The sequence below is a fragment of the Pollachius pollachius genome (assembly GCF_949987615.1).
Source record: "Pollachius pollachius genome assembly, chromosome: 15".
Lineage (NCBI taxonomy): Eukaryota > Metazoa > Chordata > Actinopteri > Gadiformes > Gadidae > Pollachius > Pollachius pollachius.
In genome coordinates, this window is record NC_136948.1 from 3,201,495 (window position 1) to 3,218,994 (window position 17,500).

General features: G+C 52.3%; 1 protein-coding gene across 1 annotated transcript in view; it reads left to right on the forward strand.

Moving 5' to 3' along the window:
- LOC307086867 (protein jagged-2-like) overlaps nucleotides 1–17,500 on the forward strand; it is a 44,710-nt gene that overhangs the window by 6,127 nt on the left and 21,083 nt on the right. Inside the window, 5 exon segments of the mRNA XM_079752214.1 lie at nucleotides 7,487–7,547; nucleotides 11,488–11,739; nucleotides 12,239–12,299; nucleotides 16,134–16,264; nucleotides 17,386–17,500. The exon segment at nucleotides 17,386–17,500 is cut by the window's right edge and continues 5 nt beyond it. Coding sequence (XP_079608340.1) covers nucleotides 7,487–7,547; nucleotides 11,488–11,739; nucleotides 12,239–12,299; nucleotides 16,134–16,264; nucleotides 17,386–17,500 — 620 coding nt within the window.

Genomic DNA, 17,500 nt, shown 5'->3' on the forward strand with positions numbered 1-17,500 from the left:
TCATACGCTGTCTGTCTTCACTGTGCGTCAGCGTGCGTGCGACGACACGCAGACCGCGTCTCCTGGTATCTCCCACCGCGTGAGAAGAGAGCGGGCGCGTCCCGTGATTGGTGTTCCGTTTGATTTTGCATTTGACTCACCGACAATAATCCCAAACTCCCCGAGCCCGGAGGGAAGGAGCCGTGAGAAGGAACCCAGAGGAGGGATCCTCCGTCCAGCAGCGCTAGGAGGGGGGACGGGGCAGTAAAGACACGTCCCACCCCTCCTACTCAGTGTTTCCCCCAGAAAATGTGTGTGTGTGTGGGGGGTGGGGTCCATGTACCTGATGGAAGTATGTTTTCATACTTCCATCAGGAAGTATGAATTATTATTGAAATAATAATAAAAAAATATATCTATCTATATATATTATTATTTTTTTTATTTTATACATTGGTAGTCAAGGCGGGGGTCTATTGTTGCTAAGGCCTTAACCATGCCGTGCTGGGGCAAACACTGCTACTTATTGTATGGCGTACGTCATGGCACTTAATGTACGCACTTATTGTGTGTTGTGCGTCACTTATTGTATGCACTTATTGTGTTTTGCATTTTGTTACTTAGTTGTTTAGCAACTTATCCTAGCTATCTTTGTTTTATCAGATTGACAGAAAAACCTTTATCGCCCCAAGGGGAATTTGTCTTGCGCCTGGGAACATTCGGGGAATGGGTTAACCTAGCGATTGTTAGTGCTTGGCACTTGGTTCTATTAACTTTCTTACTGTACCGACAGCGATAAATTGTTTCACTTTCTTATGACAAATGTACTAATTGTAAGTCGCTTTGGATAAAAGTCTGCTAAACGCCCTTAAAGATTGTATCAGCGAAGTTGGGTGACGTCACTTCCGTTGGTACTTGAAGCGAGATCCTAAAAAACTGAGCCAGCTCGCCCCTCCCTTCCGTGTTTGGTGCATCCAATAAAAACGATCATGAACGCAGCGCAAAACCCCACAACACCCACCCCTTGTCGGTGTTTGGTTGGAATACTATTTTTTTTAGATCATTTATGTTTCGGAATTCCTAGAGTCGCCGGCTAAATCGCCGGTTAAAGTGCTGCCATGGTGGTCCACGGGGGTCCTGTAGTTGGGCCAGGTGTCTCTCGTTGCGGGGAGGGGGGGGGGGGGGGTCCCAGATCTTCAGCGACTCCGGGGACTGGTGGTGGAAGTTGAGGTCCCGAGGGAGGACGTCTACGTCCGGGGAGACCAGACCAGAACCCTCGTCAGTGGACTCAGGAACAGGAAGAGCCTATGGGTCCGTGGTGATCCATCCTGACCGGCCTGCAGCCTGTCCGGAGGTCTGCTGGGCCTCACCTCACGTGGTGGACGGGCGCTCTGTGGGCGAGGGGTCGGACATGTGCGCGGGTGAATTGGTGTGAATGGGAGGCGCGGTTCAAGCCAGCCGGTGGCCCCGGTGTGGAGGAGAGAGACAACACAGGAGAGGAGTTGAGAGAGCAGAGGAGAGAACAGGGGAGGACCGAGGGAAGGAGAGAAGAGTGAGTAAACAGGTAGCGAGAGAAGGAGAAAGGGAAGGAGGAGTGTGTCAGCAGAGGGGAGGAGGGGAGAGAGAGGAGAGAGGAAGTAGGGGGCAGCAGAGGGAAGGGGGGGCATTCGGGGTGAACAGTCCGCCCTGAGGTTTGTGCGTGGGTTACGTAACGTCTCTCGTGTGCTGCGCTGTGAAGTCGACCTGCGACACGCACGTATCTGGTGATCGGCTCTGAGGAGGTGTTGGGTTCCCCCCCCCCCACCTCCAACCACCCTCACCCCCACCCACCCCTCGCTGACAGTACCGGGGTTAGACAGTATAGAGACAGGTCATTAAGGAGCAGGTAGGGGTTAGACAGTATAGAGACAGGTGATTAAGGAGCAGGGAGGGGTTAGACAGTACAGAGACAGGTCTTGAAGGAGCAGGTGGGGGTTAGACAGTACAGATCTATGTCATGAAGGAGCAGGTAGGGGTTAGACAGTACAGATCTATGTCATGAAGGAGCAGGTAGGGGTTAGACAGCACAGATCCAGGTCATTAAGGAGCAGGTAGGGGTTAGACAGTACAGAGACAGGTCATTAAGGAGCAGGGAGGGGTTAGACAGTACAGATCCAGGTCATTAAGGAGCAGGTAGGGGTTAGACAGCACAGAGACAGGTCATTAAGGAGCAGGTAGGGGTTAGACAGTACAGAGACAGGTCATGAAGGAGCAGGTAGGGGTTAGACAGTACAGATCTATGTCATGAAGGAGCGGGTAGGGTTAAGGTGCTTCTTGCTCCAGGTGGCCTACCGGTAGTTGGATAATGGGAAGGACTGGATAACGGGATTTGAACCAAATACCTCTTCGCTAACCACTTCACCATCTATGTGTGCCCGGGGGAAAGTGTTTAATGTTTAATGTGTTTGACAGTAAAGTTAATAAGTCCCCAGTATAGAAACTCTTATACATTCTAATTGAATTGACTCCACACAGCGTTGAAAAGCCTTTTAACGTACCTTATTTAACTCTTGAATTAAATTCTCCTCTTGAGGTAAAACGTTAAAACGTTTAAGGACGGCAGCTTCTCCTCAAACGTTCGCATGGTGGTCCGGCGTCGGGTAAACACGCAGCAGTGGTTCGTCTCGAGCTAGCGCTGTAGCATGTGTGGCTCATGAAGCAGCTACAGCGGCCGGCGGTACGAGCGTGTAGCAGCGGGAGTTTTAGCTGGGGCTAACTTCATGCCTTGCGGCGGCCGCTGATTGCCGGCTCCTCTACGGATGGTCGTTAAACGGCCAGTAAATCAGGCGGCCCTTTTGATCTCCACCTGCGCTATGACATCAACACCGCCTCGGTGTGATCTGTGATGATCCAGCGCTCGCTAACACTAACGAGGACCACAACAAAAACAACAACAACACCGATTTTGACACCCTCGTTTGGCGTTGGAAACCCGCCCCCAGCTGTTCTGACGGCTGTCAATCACAGTTGTAGCCTTGAGAGGCGGGCCTAGCTGGCATAGGCGGGACGTGTTGAACTGAAGCGGGCGAAAGGCAGAGTTATGGTTTGACGTTGACGCGACGCAGCGAATACGCAAGTCGCTTCGACTCAGCCGCGAACCTGCTTGGGCTCACGTCAGCGGACCAATCGCAGCTCTTGCTGCTGCGTCGCCTCGACACGAGGTTGCCATGTTTGGGAGGCGCACGTCAGACCCTCCTCGCGTTGGGCGCGAGGAGGGTCCGCAGGGACCTGATGGGTCTGTAGCCCCCTTGTGATGTGTCGACGTCCCCGCCCACAGTGTGTCTACGCCTAGCCCCGCCCTCCTGTGCTCCCCCCCCCCCCGTCGCTACGCCTAGCCCCGCCCTCCGAGCGGCAGCAGCTGGGGAGGGGTCACGCGCGCGGCGTTTGATGGCGCCGCCGTGTGTGTGAGCGGGGTAATGGATGAGACGCGGGGCCCTGTCTGCGCTCCCACGCCGTCCCCTCGCTCAAAGGCGGGATTCATACGCCTCGGTAACCCGGGGCAACGGGAACAGATCGTGGCGCGGCGTCTCGGTGTGTGTGTGCGCGTGCGTGCGTGCGTGCGTGCGTGCGTGCGTGCGTGCGTGTGGTGTGTGTGTGTGTGTGTGTGTGTGTGTGTGGGGGAAAGTGAACTGGGTCAGTTTGGCTCTGCGTGGCAGCGGCACGGAGCTCTGATTAGAGGAGCTCTGATTAGATCTGCTGCTGTCTGAGGCCCCGGGGCCCGCACGCACACACACACACACACACACACACAGACACACACACACGCACACACACACACAGACACGCACACACGCACGCACGCACACACACACACAGACACGCACACACGCACGCACGCACGCACACACACACACACACACACACACACGCAGACACACACACACGCACACACACACGCACGCACGCACGCACACACGCGCACTCATGCATACACACACACATGCGCTCACGCACACTCATGCGTACACGTATTCACACGCACGCACACACTCACGCACACTAATGCATATGCGTACACGCACGCACACACACACACGCACAGAGAAGCAGACATGCACAGACACACTCAAACACTCACGCAAACTCACGCACAGACAGACGCGAGTAGACACACACACACACATAGACACAGGCAAGCAACACACACACACACACAGACACAAAATCACACGCACAAAGACACATACATACGCTTATATAGACCCAAGCAAACACACAGGAACTCACATACACACAAAACCATTTGCACACACTCACATAGACACACATGCACACAAATACACACAGACACAAACACAGACACACAAGCATGTAAGAAGACACATCATACACACACACAAACACCTCCTTGGGTGTGTGTGCTTATGGTTTATGCATGTATAGGGGTTAAATCTATGCGTGTGTGAAGGCTTGCGTGTGTGTATGTTTGTGTTGGTGGCCGTGCGGTTAGCAGCGTGCTAAGCGAACAGCTAGCGGCTCCATGTATTAATCAAGCCAGCGTGCCACCAGGTGTGAGCAGACAGGTGTTCTGCCTCACAGCCCCACTCAGACGCTAATTGGCTCCAGCGCACTTCCTCTCTCCTTCTCCTCCTCCCTCCTTCTCCTTCTCTCTCTCCGGTTCCTCTCCTCCCCTCCTGGAGGAAAACCAGGAGCAGCTCTCCCCTCTGTCTCCTGGTAAAAACAAACCACGGTGGGGAGCACGCGTGACGTCTGAAATCAGAGAGCCCCGTGGAGGTCTACCGCCGCCAGCTCAATCAGGACTCCTGGCACGGCCGGCCAATAGGGCGCCTCGGGTGAACCTCTCGTCCAATGAACACAGACGTGACATCATAATGGAGGAGGCCAGAGAACACATAGCGAGTTTGTCTGTGTGTGTGCGTATACTTTGTGTGTGTGTGTGTGTGTGTGTGTGTGTGTGTGTATGTGTTTGTGTGTGTGTGTGTGTGTGTGTGTGTGTGTGTGTGTGTGTGTGTGTATGGGCTAATTTATTCATTGAACAGGTGAAGCTGAGTGTGTGTGAAAGGGTGGTGTGTGTGTGTGTGTGTGTGTTTGGGGGGAGGGGGGAATGAAAAGCAAAATCCTCTCTGACTGCTGTAGCTGCAGGGTCTCAGATTTCAACCTCCCCCCCCAACACAGACACACACACACACACACACACAAATAGTCCCACACATGCATGTGCATACACTCGCACACACACACACACACACACACACACACACACACACACACACACACACACACACACACCGAACACAGACTCCAAAAGCTCTTGACTTATTAATCAAATTAAGCAGACTGATTTATGTGAATGTTTTCCATGAATGTTTAGCGTGAATGACGTGAATAAGTGAAAAGGTAAAGCCGGTCATCCTCAGCCAGAACACTACGTTTCGGTCTCAGGTTCAACGGGCCTGAGATGAATGAGTGATTCCATTTCACTCAGTCACTCAGTCAGCTCTGTGGCACTTTGGGTAAAGACTCTGCCGGGGCCTTCTCCGGAGGAAAAGACGGCCGACAGTAGCTCAGGAGGTAGAGCGTGTTCACTGGTCACCGGAAGGTTGCTAGTTCGATCGCCCCCCTCCTAGTGTGTCGAGGCGAGCAAGGCACCCTGACTGCTCCTGACGAGCTGGCTGTCGCCCTGCGCAGTTGGCTCCGCCGTCGGTGTGTGAATGTGTGCATGAATGGGGGTAAGTCTTCTTGGATAAAAGTGCGAAATTCCCTGAATGTAAAAAATGAAAGCTGTCGTCTAGTGACCCCTCTCCATCCCTCATGTGTTCCGCTGAGGGATCTCTCGGGAGGATCCCCCCTCTCAGGGAGCCCCCCCCCCCCCCCCCGTCCCCAGTGATGACGAGGTCCGCTGGACGGAGGTCTGTCTCCCGTCACCGTGACGACCTGCTCCACTGCACTGCTCACCGCTTATAGAAACTGGGCCAGAGGAAGATGAAGGAATTGGGACCTGAGGTACTGCGTTGCCAGATTGGGCCCGATTTCCCACCCAACCTGGCATTGGTGGTAGAGGGCGGGTGGTAGATTTCCCGCCCAATCGGGCCCAATCTGGCAACACTGCTGAGGTTGTTCCAGATACAGCCGTGCTGCTGCTCTGGATCTGCGGACCTCTAGGTCTCCGCCGTGTTCCCCTTGTAGGCCCGTAGGGGAGAGCTGGAGGGGTTGCTAGGGCGGGTTGCTAAGGGCCGGCCAGACATAATAGAGACCAGGGTCTCCTTCCTCCCCTCTGTTATCAAGCTTCTCCTCAGCCCTGTTATCTCATGTCTGCCGCTCGCCCCCGACCGCCCTGTGAACCCTCCGAGGTCATGGGAAGGAAAACACCTGATGTGGCGTTCCTCACCTTTTCCGCCTCGCAATTACCTCACTGCTAGCCTTCTTGTAGTTCCTCCTCTCGCTCTCTCTCTCTATCTCTCTCTCTCTCTCTCTCTCTCTCTCTCTCTCTCTATGGCCGTGCGAGGTAGACCTGGCTCCTGGGAACTCAGCTGACATCCCATCTGTGTTTGTTTGCGAATGCCTGAGGGTGGATGGTGGGGGGGTGTACCTGATAGGTTCCTGGACCTGGCCAGGGCTCTTGGTTGAGGTTGTTGGGCCAAGGAAAGCCTTTAGCTACTACTATCTATACCGGAGCAAATCTTAAGATAGCCTGCCGCTAGCCTACTGCTAGCCTGCTGCTAGCATTTAGCTAGCCTGGAAGCTATAGCCTGTAGCTGGGATTTTTAGCAGTAAAAATAGCCTTCAGATGCTCTAAATCTTCTAATTGAATTGATGACATAATAATTTGATAAGAATGATAAGCGAAAATGCAGAATAACATGAGCATTTAGTGCCGGGTCTGTGCGTCCGTCTGTCTGCAGTTATGTCTCTCTGTTTTCTCTGTGGGTCTGAGTGGTTGTGTGAGTGTTAAATCCACTTTCACAAGTAAATAACTGTTGGCCTGTTTTGTGGATTAGTCATGAGGTGTGATGGTTATTTAGTCATGACATGACATTTTTGTCTATGTGTGTGTGTGTGTGTGCGTGTGCTTATGTTTGTGTGTGTTTGTGTGTGTGTGTATGTGTGGGTTGGAGGGTTGTGTGTGTGTGTGTGTGTGTTTGTGTGTGTTCAGGTAGATCCCCCTCAGGCTGAGAGGCTGATTAGCCAACAGTGTGGGAACCAGAGAGGATCAAACACTCACTCACTGTGTGTGTGTGTGTGTGTGTGACGTGTGTGTGTATGTGTGCATGTGTCAGTGTGTCTGTGTCTAGGTCTGTGTGTGTCTGTGTGTCAGTGTGTGTGCATGTGTTTGCGTCAGTGTGTGTGTGTCAGTGTGTGCGTGTGTGTGCCTGTGTGTTTGTGTGTCTCAGTATGTGTGTGTGTATGTGTGTGTGTGTGTATGAGTCTTTCAGCGTGTGTGTGTCAGTGAGTGTGTACGTCTCTGTCAGTGTGCAGACTCTTGACCTTTGACCCTCTCTCTCTCCAGCGGGGGTTCACTCTGATCGTGGAGGTGAGGGACTGGAACAACGGAACGCATAACTCCAACGGTACGTCCTTCATCATCCTCATCCTCACCCTCCCCCCCCCTCCTGCTCTCGCCACCCTGCGGCTGAGAGTCTGGGGCAGTGTGCATGTGTGTGTGTGTGTGTGTGTGTGTGTGTGTGTGTGTGTGTGTGCTTCTGCCTGAGCTCTGGTGGTGCAACATGGTTAGGAGAAGCCCAGAGAGAGAGAGGCGATCAAAGGCGGTGGAGGGAGGTGAACATGAGTTTATACCCACCTGTCTCCCTTATTACTCACCTACCTGTGGGAACCAGGGTTGGGGGGGGGGGAGGGAGGGACCGCCCCAGGGAACTCTGGGATTGGCTGACAGCCCAGGCAGCTAATTGGCTGAGGAGTCTACCTGTCGGTAGTCTTTCAGGTGTGTTGACTCAACACCTCCTGTTCTCCCCTGCTGAAATCTCTCTCTCTCTCTCTCTCTATTCTCCCTCCATCGATGTCTTTTCACCCTTCTCCCTCTCTCTCCATCTCACTCTGTTTCTGCCTCACTTTGTCTCTCTCTCCATCTGTTCTCTTTCTCTCACTCCAGCGCTCTCTCTTCTGGTCTTCCTCACTGTTCAATCTCTGTCGCTCTCGCTCTCACTCTCTCCCCCGACTTCTCCTTTCCCTCTCCCTCTCTCATTTCCCCCTCTCTGTCTCTGTCTCTCTCTCTCTCTCTCTCTCTCTCTCTCTCTCTCTCTCTCTCTCTTATGTATGTGTTTTTATGTCTCTCTGTCTCTTTCCCACTGCATGTCTATCTCTCCCCCCCATGTCTTTCTTTGTCTCTCGCCCCTTTTCATTCTCCACTGGTATGGGATGTGTGGGATGGTGTGATGTCACCACCTCGTCCGGCCATTCATTATGACCTCTGACCCCTGGGGTTAGAATTCTTATTGTGCTCCGTCCAAACCCGCACCCCGATTTAGGTAGAGAGAGAAGGGGGAGGGAGGGAGAGCCATGAAGAGAGAGAGCGGGGGAGAGATGTATTGAGGGAGATGGATTCAGAGTCAGAAAGAGAGAGAGCGAGAGAGAGATTGCGCAGCGGTTCGATTTGTGTCTCTGAAATAATGTTGTCATTTTGTGTACTGCTGCTGATGTTGTAGGCTAACCGATTGGGTGAGAAAGCTAAAAGCTGTTACCAGCTTGCAGATACACTGTGAATGCCCATTTAGCTCATTCTGTCAGTCGGTCGGTTGGTCCACAGAAATACATGGTTGTGGCTGCTATCGCAAATTCACACTTGTTTCTGTAGCATTGCTGTAAAGTAGTAAAGGCTGTCTCAATGCTTTTATACATCGCACTAAAGTATGTTTTTTCCACGTTTTCAGTAAGGGGGCCTCGCACAAATAGTAGCCAAGGGGCCAATGCCCACCTTAATCCGCCACTGGCTGAGTCTTAGACTATAGAGTCTCAGCAGAAACACCCCCAGAGCTGGTCTCTGAACCCTTGTCACTGAGGCCTTCCCTCCGAAACCTGGTCCCTCTCATTCCTGATCTCTGGTCCTTCCCAGACCTGGTCCCTCCGAGACCTGGTCCTTCCCAGACCTGGGTCTCTGGTCCCTCCTTGACCTGGTCACTCGGACCTGGTCCCTCCCAGGCCTGGTTGGGGTGTCCGGTGGTTGGCAGGAGGAAGCAGCTCCAATAGGACTTACAGGTCCATTGTTCCTAGGCCAGGTGTCGTATGATTGGCAGAGGCACCGGAGTAGGCACGCTGTACCTGGTCATGATTGTTTTATGTGCCCTACGTGCCAGGCGGGTGGGGCATTGTTGGAAGTCCAATTTAGCTTCCCCTTGGGTGAGCGAGTAGTGAGCTGAATGGGGCATTGTTGTCTTAAATTTCGTCTGATTCCCAGCCAGAAAAGCCTGCACCCTGAGAGGCTCTTAACCCCTCCCACCTGGGCAGACATGCAGGTTAAAATAAACCCTTGCTGAGAGGTCCTTCAGAGGCTTTGAGCTTCAGATAACTCTTAGCTCTCAGCCAATCAGATGCTGACTGGACAGGAAACCACCGGAGGACTAACAGAGACAACCGTTAATCAAGGGGCATCGTGGGTATTCGGCTGACGATCATTTAAAACATCCGTCCTGAATGTCTCTGGTACTTGTAGTCACTTTTTGACCCGTGACAAACCGACCAATCACAGCCCAGCACAGCAAATCAGGAGCAGGGTGTCAGTAGAAAGTCCTAGTCCTGTGTAGCTCAACTTGTGGAGCAAAGCATTACCACTGCCAGGGTTAGGGGTTTGATTCCCACATGGTTGCCCAGGCTAGGAATGTTTGCACTGTATCACTGTATTGTTAGACGCTTTGGATCAAAGCTTCCCTTGAATGGATCAGTATGTTTAGGACTAGTAAAGTCTTCTGGTCTGAATTTTTAGCATTCATCCCCCCCAATTTTTTCAAAGAATAACATTATTTCCAAGGTTGTTCATCGTCTTTCTCTTTATGGAAACGAGATGTGAGCGTTCATGAACAGGAATGAATCCTCAGCACATTGATGTCCTATCTACTAGCTAAGCCTGTAGTCAATAGGCCCACCGGCAGCTAGCCTGGGCCAGCAGCTAGCCTGGGCCAGCAGCTAGCCTGGCCTACCAGCAGCTATACTGGCCCTGCAACCCTGCAGCTTGTCTCTCCCTCTCTCACTCTCTTACCCTCTCCCTCTCTCTCTCCCTCCTGCCCGCCCTCTCTCTTCCTCTCTCTGTCTCTCTCTCCCCTCGCTCTCCCTGGTAACAACAGTCTTACTAAGTGTGTGTTTTCGGATCTGCAGAGAGCTGATTGGTCTATATTTTGGTATGTAATTGCTGCAAAGTAACAGAGACATGAGTTGGTAGCTGTCTGGCTACTAAACGCAGTGTGTATTCATGACCAGTCAGGCTGGCTGTAATGTGCAGTGCATGCTACCCTTCTTTGTACTTGTTAGTCACACAGAGAGCTGTCCATCAGTTCCGGCTCGGTCAACATCATTGGTTAAAAAAGTTGTGGCTCACAAAGCTATTGTCATGCCCGCAACTAGGGTTCAGTTGTGTCAGTAGGCTTAGTGTGTGAGTCGGTTTAGACTAGTTCTTTAGTCTTCACCCCCCTTACCAAAGCAGAAAGTGTTGAGGAGTGAGTCTAGAGCAGTGAGTGTAGAGCAGTGATTCTAGAGCAGTGATTCTAGAGCAGTGAGTGAAGAGCAGTGATTCTAGAGCAGTGATTCTAGAGCAGTGATTCTAGAGCAGTGAGTGTAGAGCAGTGATTCTAGAGCAGTGGGTGTAGAGCAGTGATTCTAGAGCAGTGGGTGCAGAGCAGTGATTCTAGAGCAGTGAGTGTAGAGCAGTGGGTGTAGAGCAGTGATTCTAGAGCAGTGATTCTAGAGCAGCGAGTGCAGAGCAGTGATTCTAGAGCATTGAGTGTAGAGCAGTGATTCTAGAGCAGTGATTCTAGAGCAGTGATTCTAGAGCAGTGATTCTAGAGCTGTGATTCTAGAGCAGTGGGTGTAAAGCAGTGGGTGAAGTGGCTCGGTGGAGTTAGAGGTTCTTTCCGATGCGCTCCGACCCCGTCTGCCCCAGAACACATTACTTCCTGTCGGGCTCCTGCTGGATATCCTGGGGGGATGGGCCTCAGAAGCAGGAAAAAGTAAAAAAGCGTGTCAGATATGGCGCCGTCCCCAAGCCCCCCAGACCAGCGCTTGACTTTCTTTGAGTCCTGTTTTCCTTCCTATTGTACGGCAAACTGTCGGGAGGACAAAGGAGCCCCACCAAGGAGTTCACCTTCCCAGAGGCTAAACGTTGTCGCGTAGTTTTGATGAAAACCCCCCCTCGCTGTTCGCTGCTCAACCAGCAGTGCTGACTGTCACTCCGTTCTATCGCTGACACTCACCTTCCAAACAGGGTTGAGCCACCGTCAGGTGAATTGCCTGTCGGTGTTGTGGGTTGTTGTCGTCACTGTCTAATGCTCCCCTCCCTCCCCTCAGACGAGCGCCTGATCGAGCGCAGCGTCTACAGGGGCATGATGAACCCGGGGGAGGAGCGGCAGAAGGTGCAGCACCGGGGCGCCAGCGCCTACATGGAGTACACGGTGCAGGTGCACTGCGAGGAGAACTACTACAGCAAGCACTGCAACAAGGTGTGCCGGCCGCGCGACGACTACTTCGGACACTACGACTGCGACCACCTGGGGAACCTGCGCTGCCTGGAAGGCTGGAGCGGAACCACCTGCAGCGTCGGTGAGGAGATCTGCCCTGTCCTCAGCTGGTCTCACCGGCTGTTGTCTGCTACTACCTGGGCTCAGCTGGTCTCACCTGGTGTTGTCTGCTACTACCTGGTCTCAACAAAGACTACTGGGTCTCAGCAGGTCTTACCTTGTATCTACTGGTGTTAGCTGGGGTCATTTAGTCTCTCCTGGTTGTCACCTGGTGTCTCCTGATATTATCTTGTGTCACCTGGTCGTGTCACCTGGTCGGTAAAGGGTCCTGGTGTCAGGAAAGAGTTCTCACCTGGTCGTACCTGGTGCTAGAGGGTCTCCTGGTTTCACCTGGTCGTACCTGGTGTCAGAGGGTCTCCTGGTGTCACCTGGTTGTACCTGGCGTCAGAGGGTCTCCTGGTGTAACCTGGTCGTACCTGGTGTCAGAGGGTCTCCTGGTGTCACCTGGTCGTACCTGGTATCAGAGGGTCTCCTGGTGTCAGGATAGAGGTCTGACCTGCTCTTCTCTCTCTTTCCTGAAGCTATCTGCAAGCCGGGCTGCAGCCTCCTGCACGGGACGTGTACCATGCCGGGGGAATGCAAGTGAGTCCAACGTTCCCTTACTCGTCTCTGGTCCTGTCTCCTCTCCAACTTTCCGTTGCTCGTCTCTGGTCCCATTGCCTCTCCAACGTTCCCACTCACCTTCCTGGTCTCTGGTCCCGGCCCACGATGGTCCAGGTGCCGGTCCCTGGTCTTGTTGGTTCGGTGGAAGAGAGAACCTGCACCTTTATGAAATAGCGTAACATATTGAGAAAGGGAGATATGGTGGTTAATGGTCAGCGAGCTGGAAGACCAGCCAACACCCTGGAATGTGTCCCAACACGCGGCTACAGGAGTGTTGGGACACATTCAGGAAAACTGCCCAGAGTAGGAAAACCAGCATTTAGGAGGGAAAGTCCTGGCGAACGAAGAGAATACGGCAGTGCTAGAGGCGGGAATACCAACAGAAAAAGATGGAGGGATGAGGAATGATTGAATGAATGGGAATGATGGAGGGAAGTTTTGGGAGAGGAAGAAGAGGGAGGGAAGAGGTTTAGGCAGTGAGATAGAGAGAGAGAGAGATCTCAAGAGAGAGGAGTAGAGATGTCGTTATAGAGGGTTTAGTGTACCGTGTTTAGTGTAGCATGTGTAGACTATTTAGTGTGTGTACTATGTTGACGTGTGTATTATGTTAAAAAAGTGTTTGGTATGTTCAGTGGGTATTTGTCTTTACTATGTGTAATATGTTTGAATTGTTTAGTGCGTTCAGTGTATTTCTATGTGTGGTCTCTTAATGTGTGTAGTATGTTTGCACTGTTTAGTATGCTCAGTGTATTTCCTGTGTGTAGTATGTTAATGTGTAGTATGTTTAAAGTGTTTAGTGCATTTCCTGTGCGTAGTTTCCTCACGCTGCATTCCCTTCTTGCGCTCATGGGACTCCACTAAGAGGTCGCTAGGCAACAGCAGAGCTAAGTCCGTCCGCTCATTTTAGGCACGCGGCCTTCCCGTAAATAATTCAGCAGCCCTGGTCTTGCGGTTCCCACTCTCCCATCTCCCCCCTCTCCTCCCCCATCCCTCCCCTGCCCACCACACCATCCTCCCGGGGGCCCCCGGGGCCCAGGAGCCGGCGGCAGGGATATATTTGGCCGCGGCCTCCCCCGCGGGCCCCCCCCTTCCATTGTCGGGGTGAATCTGCATCAGCGCTGGCGGTGTGGTTAATGCCACCCCTAGCCTGTGGGCTAACCGCGGGCCGCGCGCTCGGCTAGCCAGCGCTCCCACACTGCAGCCAGACAGGCTGTCCCCTCTGCTCGCCCTAGCGCCGCGAGCTCGCGTCCGCCGGTCGCTGTGACCACGGCCAGCTCACGACAGCGGGGGTGGTGCGACCGCCGCTGTGTAGTGCTAGCATCGCTCGCGCTACCACTGCGCAGGGCGCTGCCAGTGACCGCTGATATGCGCTAGCGCTACCACATAGCGTGCTACCACATAGCATGCTACCACATAGCTACGCTACGCTACAGTCCTGTGATTGACACGCAGAGGAATGCCAGGCCCTTCCTGACACACAAACGCACGCGCGCGCACACACACACACACACACACACACACACACACACACACACACACACACACACACACACGTACAACGTACATCTCACTTAAGGCACAGCACATATTGTGGAATATTCATACACCAATGATTTCACAACACAGCAGATTAACATAGTTGTTACATTTAGGCAAGAATGTGTAAATTGAAAGAGATGTGTTGCCTTTTCAGATCAATTACAACTTGATTAAATTATGATAATTGAATAGCGTCAATGCCTGAATGAAACAAAAGCCAGTTCCAGTTGTAACTTGATTATAAATAAATGCAATACAATCCAGGACTATTACTTGTATGATTCAGGCCGTAGTGGTCTATTCTGGACGCCCTGATTGTCCGTGAAGCTGAGAATAGAATGCTATTCCAGACCCAGGCCTTGCACCGTCACACTGGGCTAAAAACACTCCCCGACGTGAAGAAATATGTTTTCCTTGTTCTGTTGTGAAACATATACACTCAGACTGCTGTATGCAGCTTCTTACTGTGCTGGGGTTAGTGGTAGGATTTGCACTAGGGTTAGTATGGGTGTCATCAAGTCTATTAAGGTTCACTTTTCTGTGCTATGGCTAGCGTTAGCTTTAGCATAAGGGCTAGCATTAGCATTGTATAGTCCATTGCGGCAAACATTTTACTTAACTCCTAGGTTTAGTGTAAACATTAGCACTAATGTCTGAAGTCCATAACAGCTAGCTATTTACTTGGAGTGGTTAATCCCTTGGGTTAACATTCGTGTTTAGGAGTCCATTACGGCTAACCGCCTTAGAGTTAGCGCTGAGCTTAGCATTAGCGTCGTACATTTTCTCTGCAGCTAACTCTTTACTGTAGGCGGGTAAGTGTGGTGTGAAGAACATTGCGGATAGCTGCACAGCGCCTCAGGAATATCGCTTCAAACCCGGGAATGTTTTGGCCGTGCTCCATGCTCGACTGTTTGATTGGGTGGGGCATGGGTCGGGGGGGGGGGGTAAGCTTTCGGGGAGGGTGGTCTATAAATAGCCGCAACAGAGATATGACAGGACAGGTGGGACAGAGTTATCGTTGGCCTTGAAATAACAGACCCCGGCCACAAACCAACAGAGTAGCTCACTCTTTATACTCCTCCTCACCCTCTCCTCACCCCCTCCTCACCCTCTCCTCACCCCCTCGTCAGCCCCTCGTCAGCCCCCCGTACCAGCCTTCTCCAGACCCTGCTAGCACCCCCGACCCCTCCTCACCCCCTGAAGACCCTTCCCTCCCTCGGTCCACGGCGGGCTCCGACGCCACGAGCCAGGGCACACCTATCGATGGAGGCATGAACAGAGCCATTCACTCACGGAGACACAGAGGGCTCGATAGCCTCGTGGCGGAGGTGTTTGACTCTTTGGAACAGGATACAACCCGTGTACGCCCCTGGTGCGAATAGCTTCAATGACTCGTTAATCCAACTTGCTTGCACTGATGTTATGTTTATTCAAGTCATATACCACGTGAATAAACACGTTTCTATATCACACGTTATTACGTGTGATTGGTGATCCTCAGTGCAACTGTGATCCTCTGCTCGGCTCCCCTATATTAATTTGTGATAGGTGATCTTCTTTATGTTAAGCGTGATAGGTGATCCTTTTCCTCTATGTTGATCGTGATAGATGATCTTCTCCTCTATATTAAGCGTGATAGTTGATCCTCTCCTCTATGTTAATCGTGATAGTTGATCCTCTCTATGTTAATCGTGATAGGTGATCCTTTCCTCTATGTTGATGGTGATAGGGGATCCTCCGCTCTATATGAATCCTCTTCATGTTGATGGTGATAGGTGATCCTCTTCATGTTGATGGTGATAGGTGATCCTCTTCATGTTGATGGTGATAGGTGATCCTCTTCATATTGATGGTAATAGGTGATCCTCTTCATGTTGATGGTGATAAGTGATCCTCTTCATGTTGATGGTGATAGGTGATCCTCTTCATGTTGATGGTGATAAGTGATCCTCTTCATGTTGATGGTGATAGGTGATCCTCTTTATGTCGGTGGTGATAGGTGATCCTCTTCATGTTGATGGTGATAGGTGATCCTCTTTATGTTGATGGTGATAGGTGATCCTCTTCATGTTGATGGTGATAGGTGATCCTCTTCATGTTGATGGTGATAGGTAATCCTCTTCATGTTGATGGTGATAGGTGATCCTCTTCATGTTGATGGTGATAAGTGATCCTCTTCATGTTGATGGTGATAAGTGATCCTCTTCATGTTGATGGTGATAGGTGATCCTCTTCATGTTGATGGTGATAGGTGATGCTCTGCTCTGTCTCCAGGTGTAACTATGGCTGGCAGGGCCTCCTGTGTGACTCCTGCCTGCCGTACCCAGGCTGCGGCCACGGCACCTGCAAGACGCCCTGGCAGTGTGATTGTGAGAAGAACTGGGGAGGCTCCCTCTGCGACAAAGGTAACCCCCCCTCTCCCACATCACGTGAAATGTGTGCAAGTCCAAGACAGACAATAAAAAAAATGACTATATATATAACGCCAACACTAATATGTACTTACATTCTATGAGTTTACACACCATCGCTCAGGCAGTCAAATAAGGCGTAAACGTCTGTTTTTGCCAAGTAATTGCCGTAGGGGCTAGTTTTTTCGGCTGATTCGGCATGGCAACCAGCCGCAGGCAACGCCCCCCCCCGGCAGCCCATAAACCACTCTACACCTGCTCTCGCCTCATGGCGTCTCTGTCGGCGACGTGGGAATGGTGAAGTTCAGACAGCCCGTCAACGTCATCCCGAAACGCCGCCAGCGAGAAGCGCTTTGGCTGACTATCCGTTGACAGACTGACCCTCTAGACTCTGACGGTGCAGCCTCCTCTAGTACCTGGTCTAGTCTCTGACGGTGCAGCCTCCTCTAGTACCTGGTCTAGTCTCTGACGGTGCAGCCTCCTCTAACCGCTGGTCTAGTCTCTGACGGTGCAGCCTCCTCTAGTACCTGGTCTAGACTCTGACGGTGCAGCCTCCTCTAACCGCTGGTCTAGTCTCTGACGGTGCAGCCTCCTCTAGTACCTGGTCTAGTCTCTGACGGTGCAGCCTCCTCTAACCACTGGTCTAGTCTCTGACGGTGCAGCCTCCTCTAGTACCTGGTCTAGACTCTGACGGTGCAGCCTCCTCTAGTACCTGGTCTAGACTCTGACGGTGCAGCCTCCTCTAACCGCTGGTCTAGTCTCTGACGGTGCAGCCTCCTCTAACCGCTGGTCTAGTCTCTGACGGTGCAGCCTCCTCTAACCGCTGGTCTAGTCTCTGACGGTGCAGCCTCCTCTAACCGCTGGTCTAGTCTCTGACGGTGCAGCCTCCTCTAACCGCTGGTCTAGTCTCTGACGGTGCAGCCTCCTCTAACCGCTGGTCTAGTCTCTGACGGTGCAGCCTCCTCTAACCGCTGGTCTAGTCTCTGACGGTGCAGCCTCCTCTAGTCGCTGGTCTAGGCTCTGACGGTGCAGCCTCCTCTAGTAGCTGATGTAGTCTCTGACGGTGCAGCCTCCTCTAGTAGCTGACGTAGTCTCTGACTCTTCCTCCTCCCCAGATCTGAACTACTGCGGCACCAACCGGCCCTGTAAGCACGGCGGGACGTGCATGAACACAGAGCCGGACGAGTACCAATGCGCCTGTCGCCATGGCTACTCGGGCAAGACCTGCGA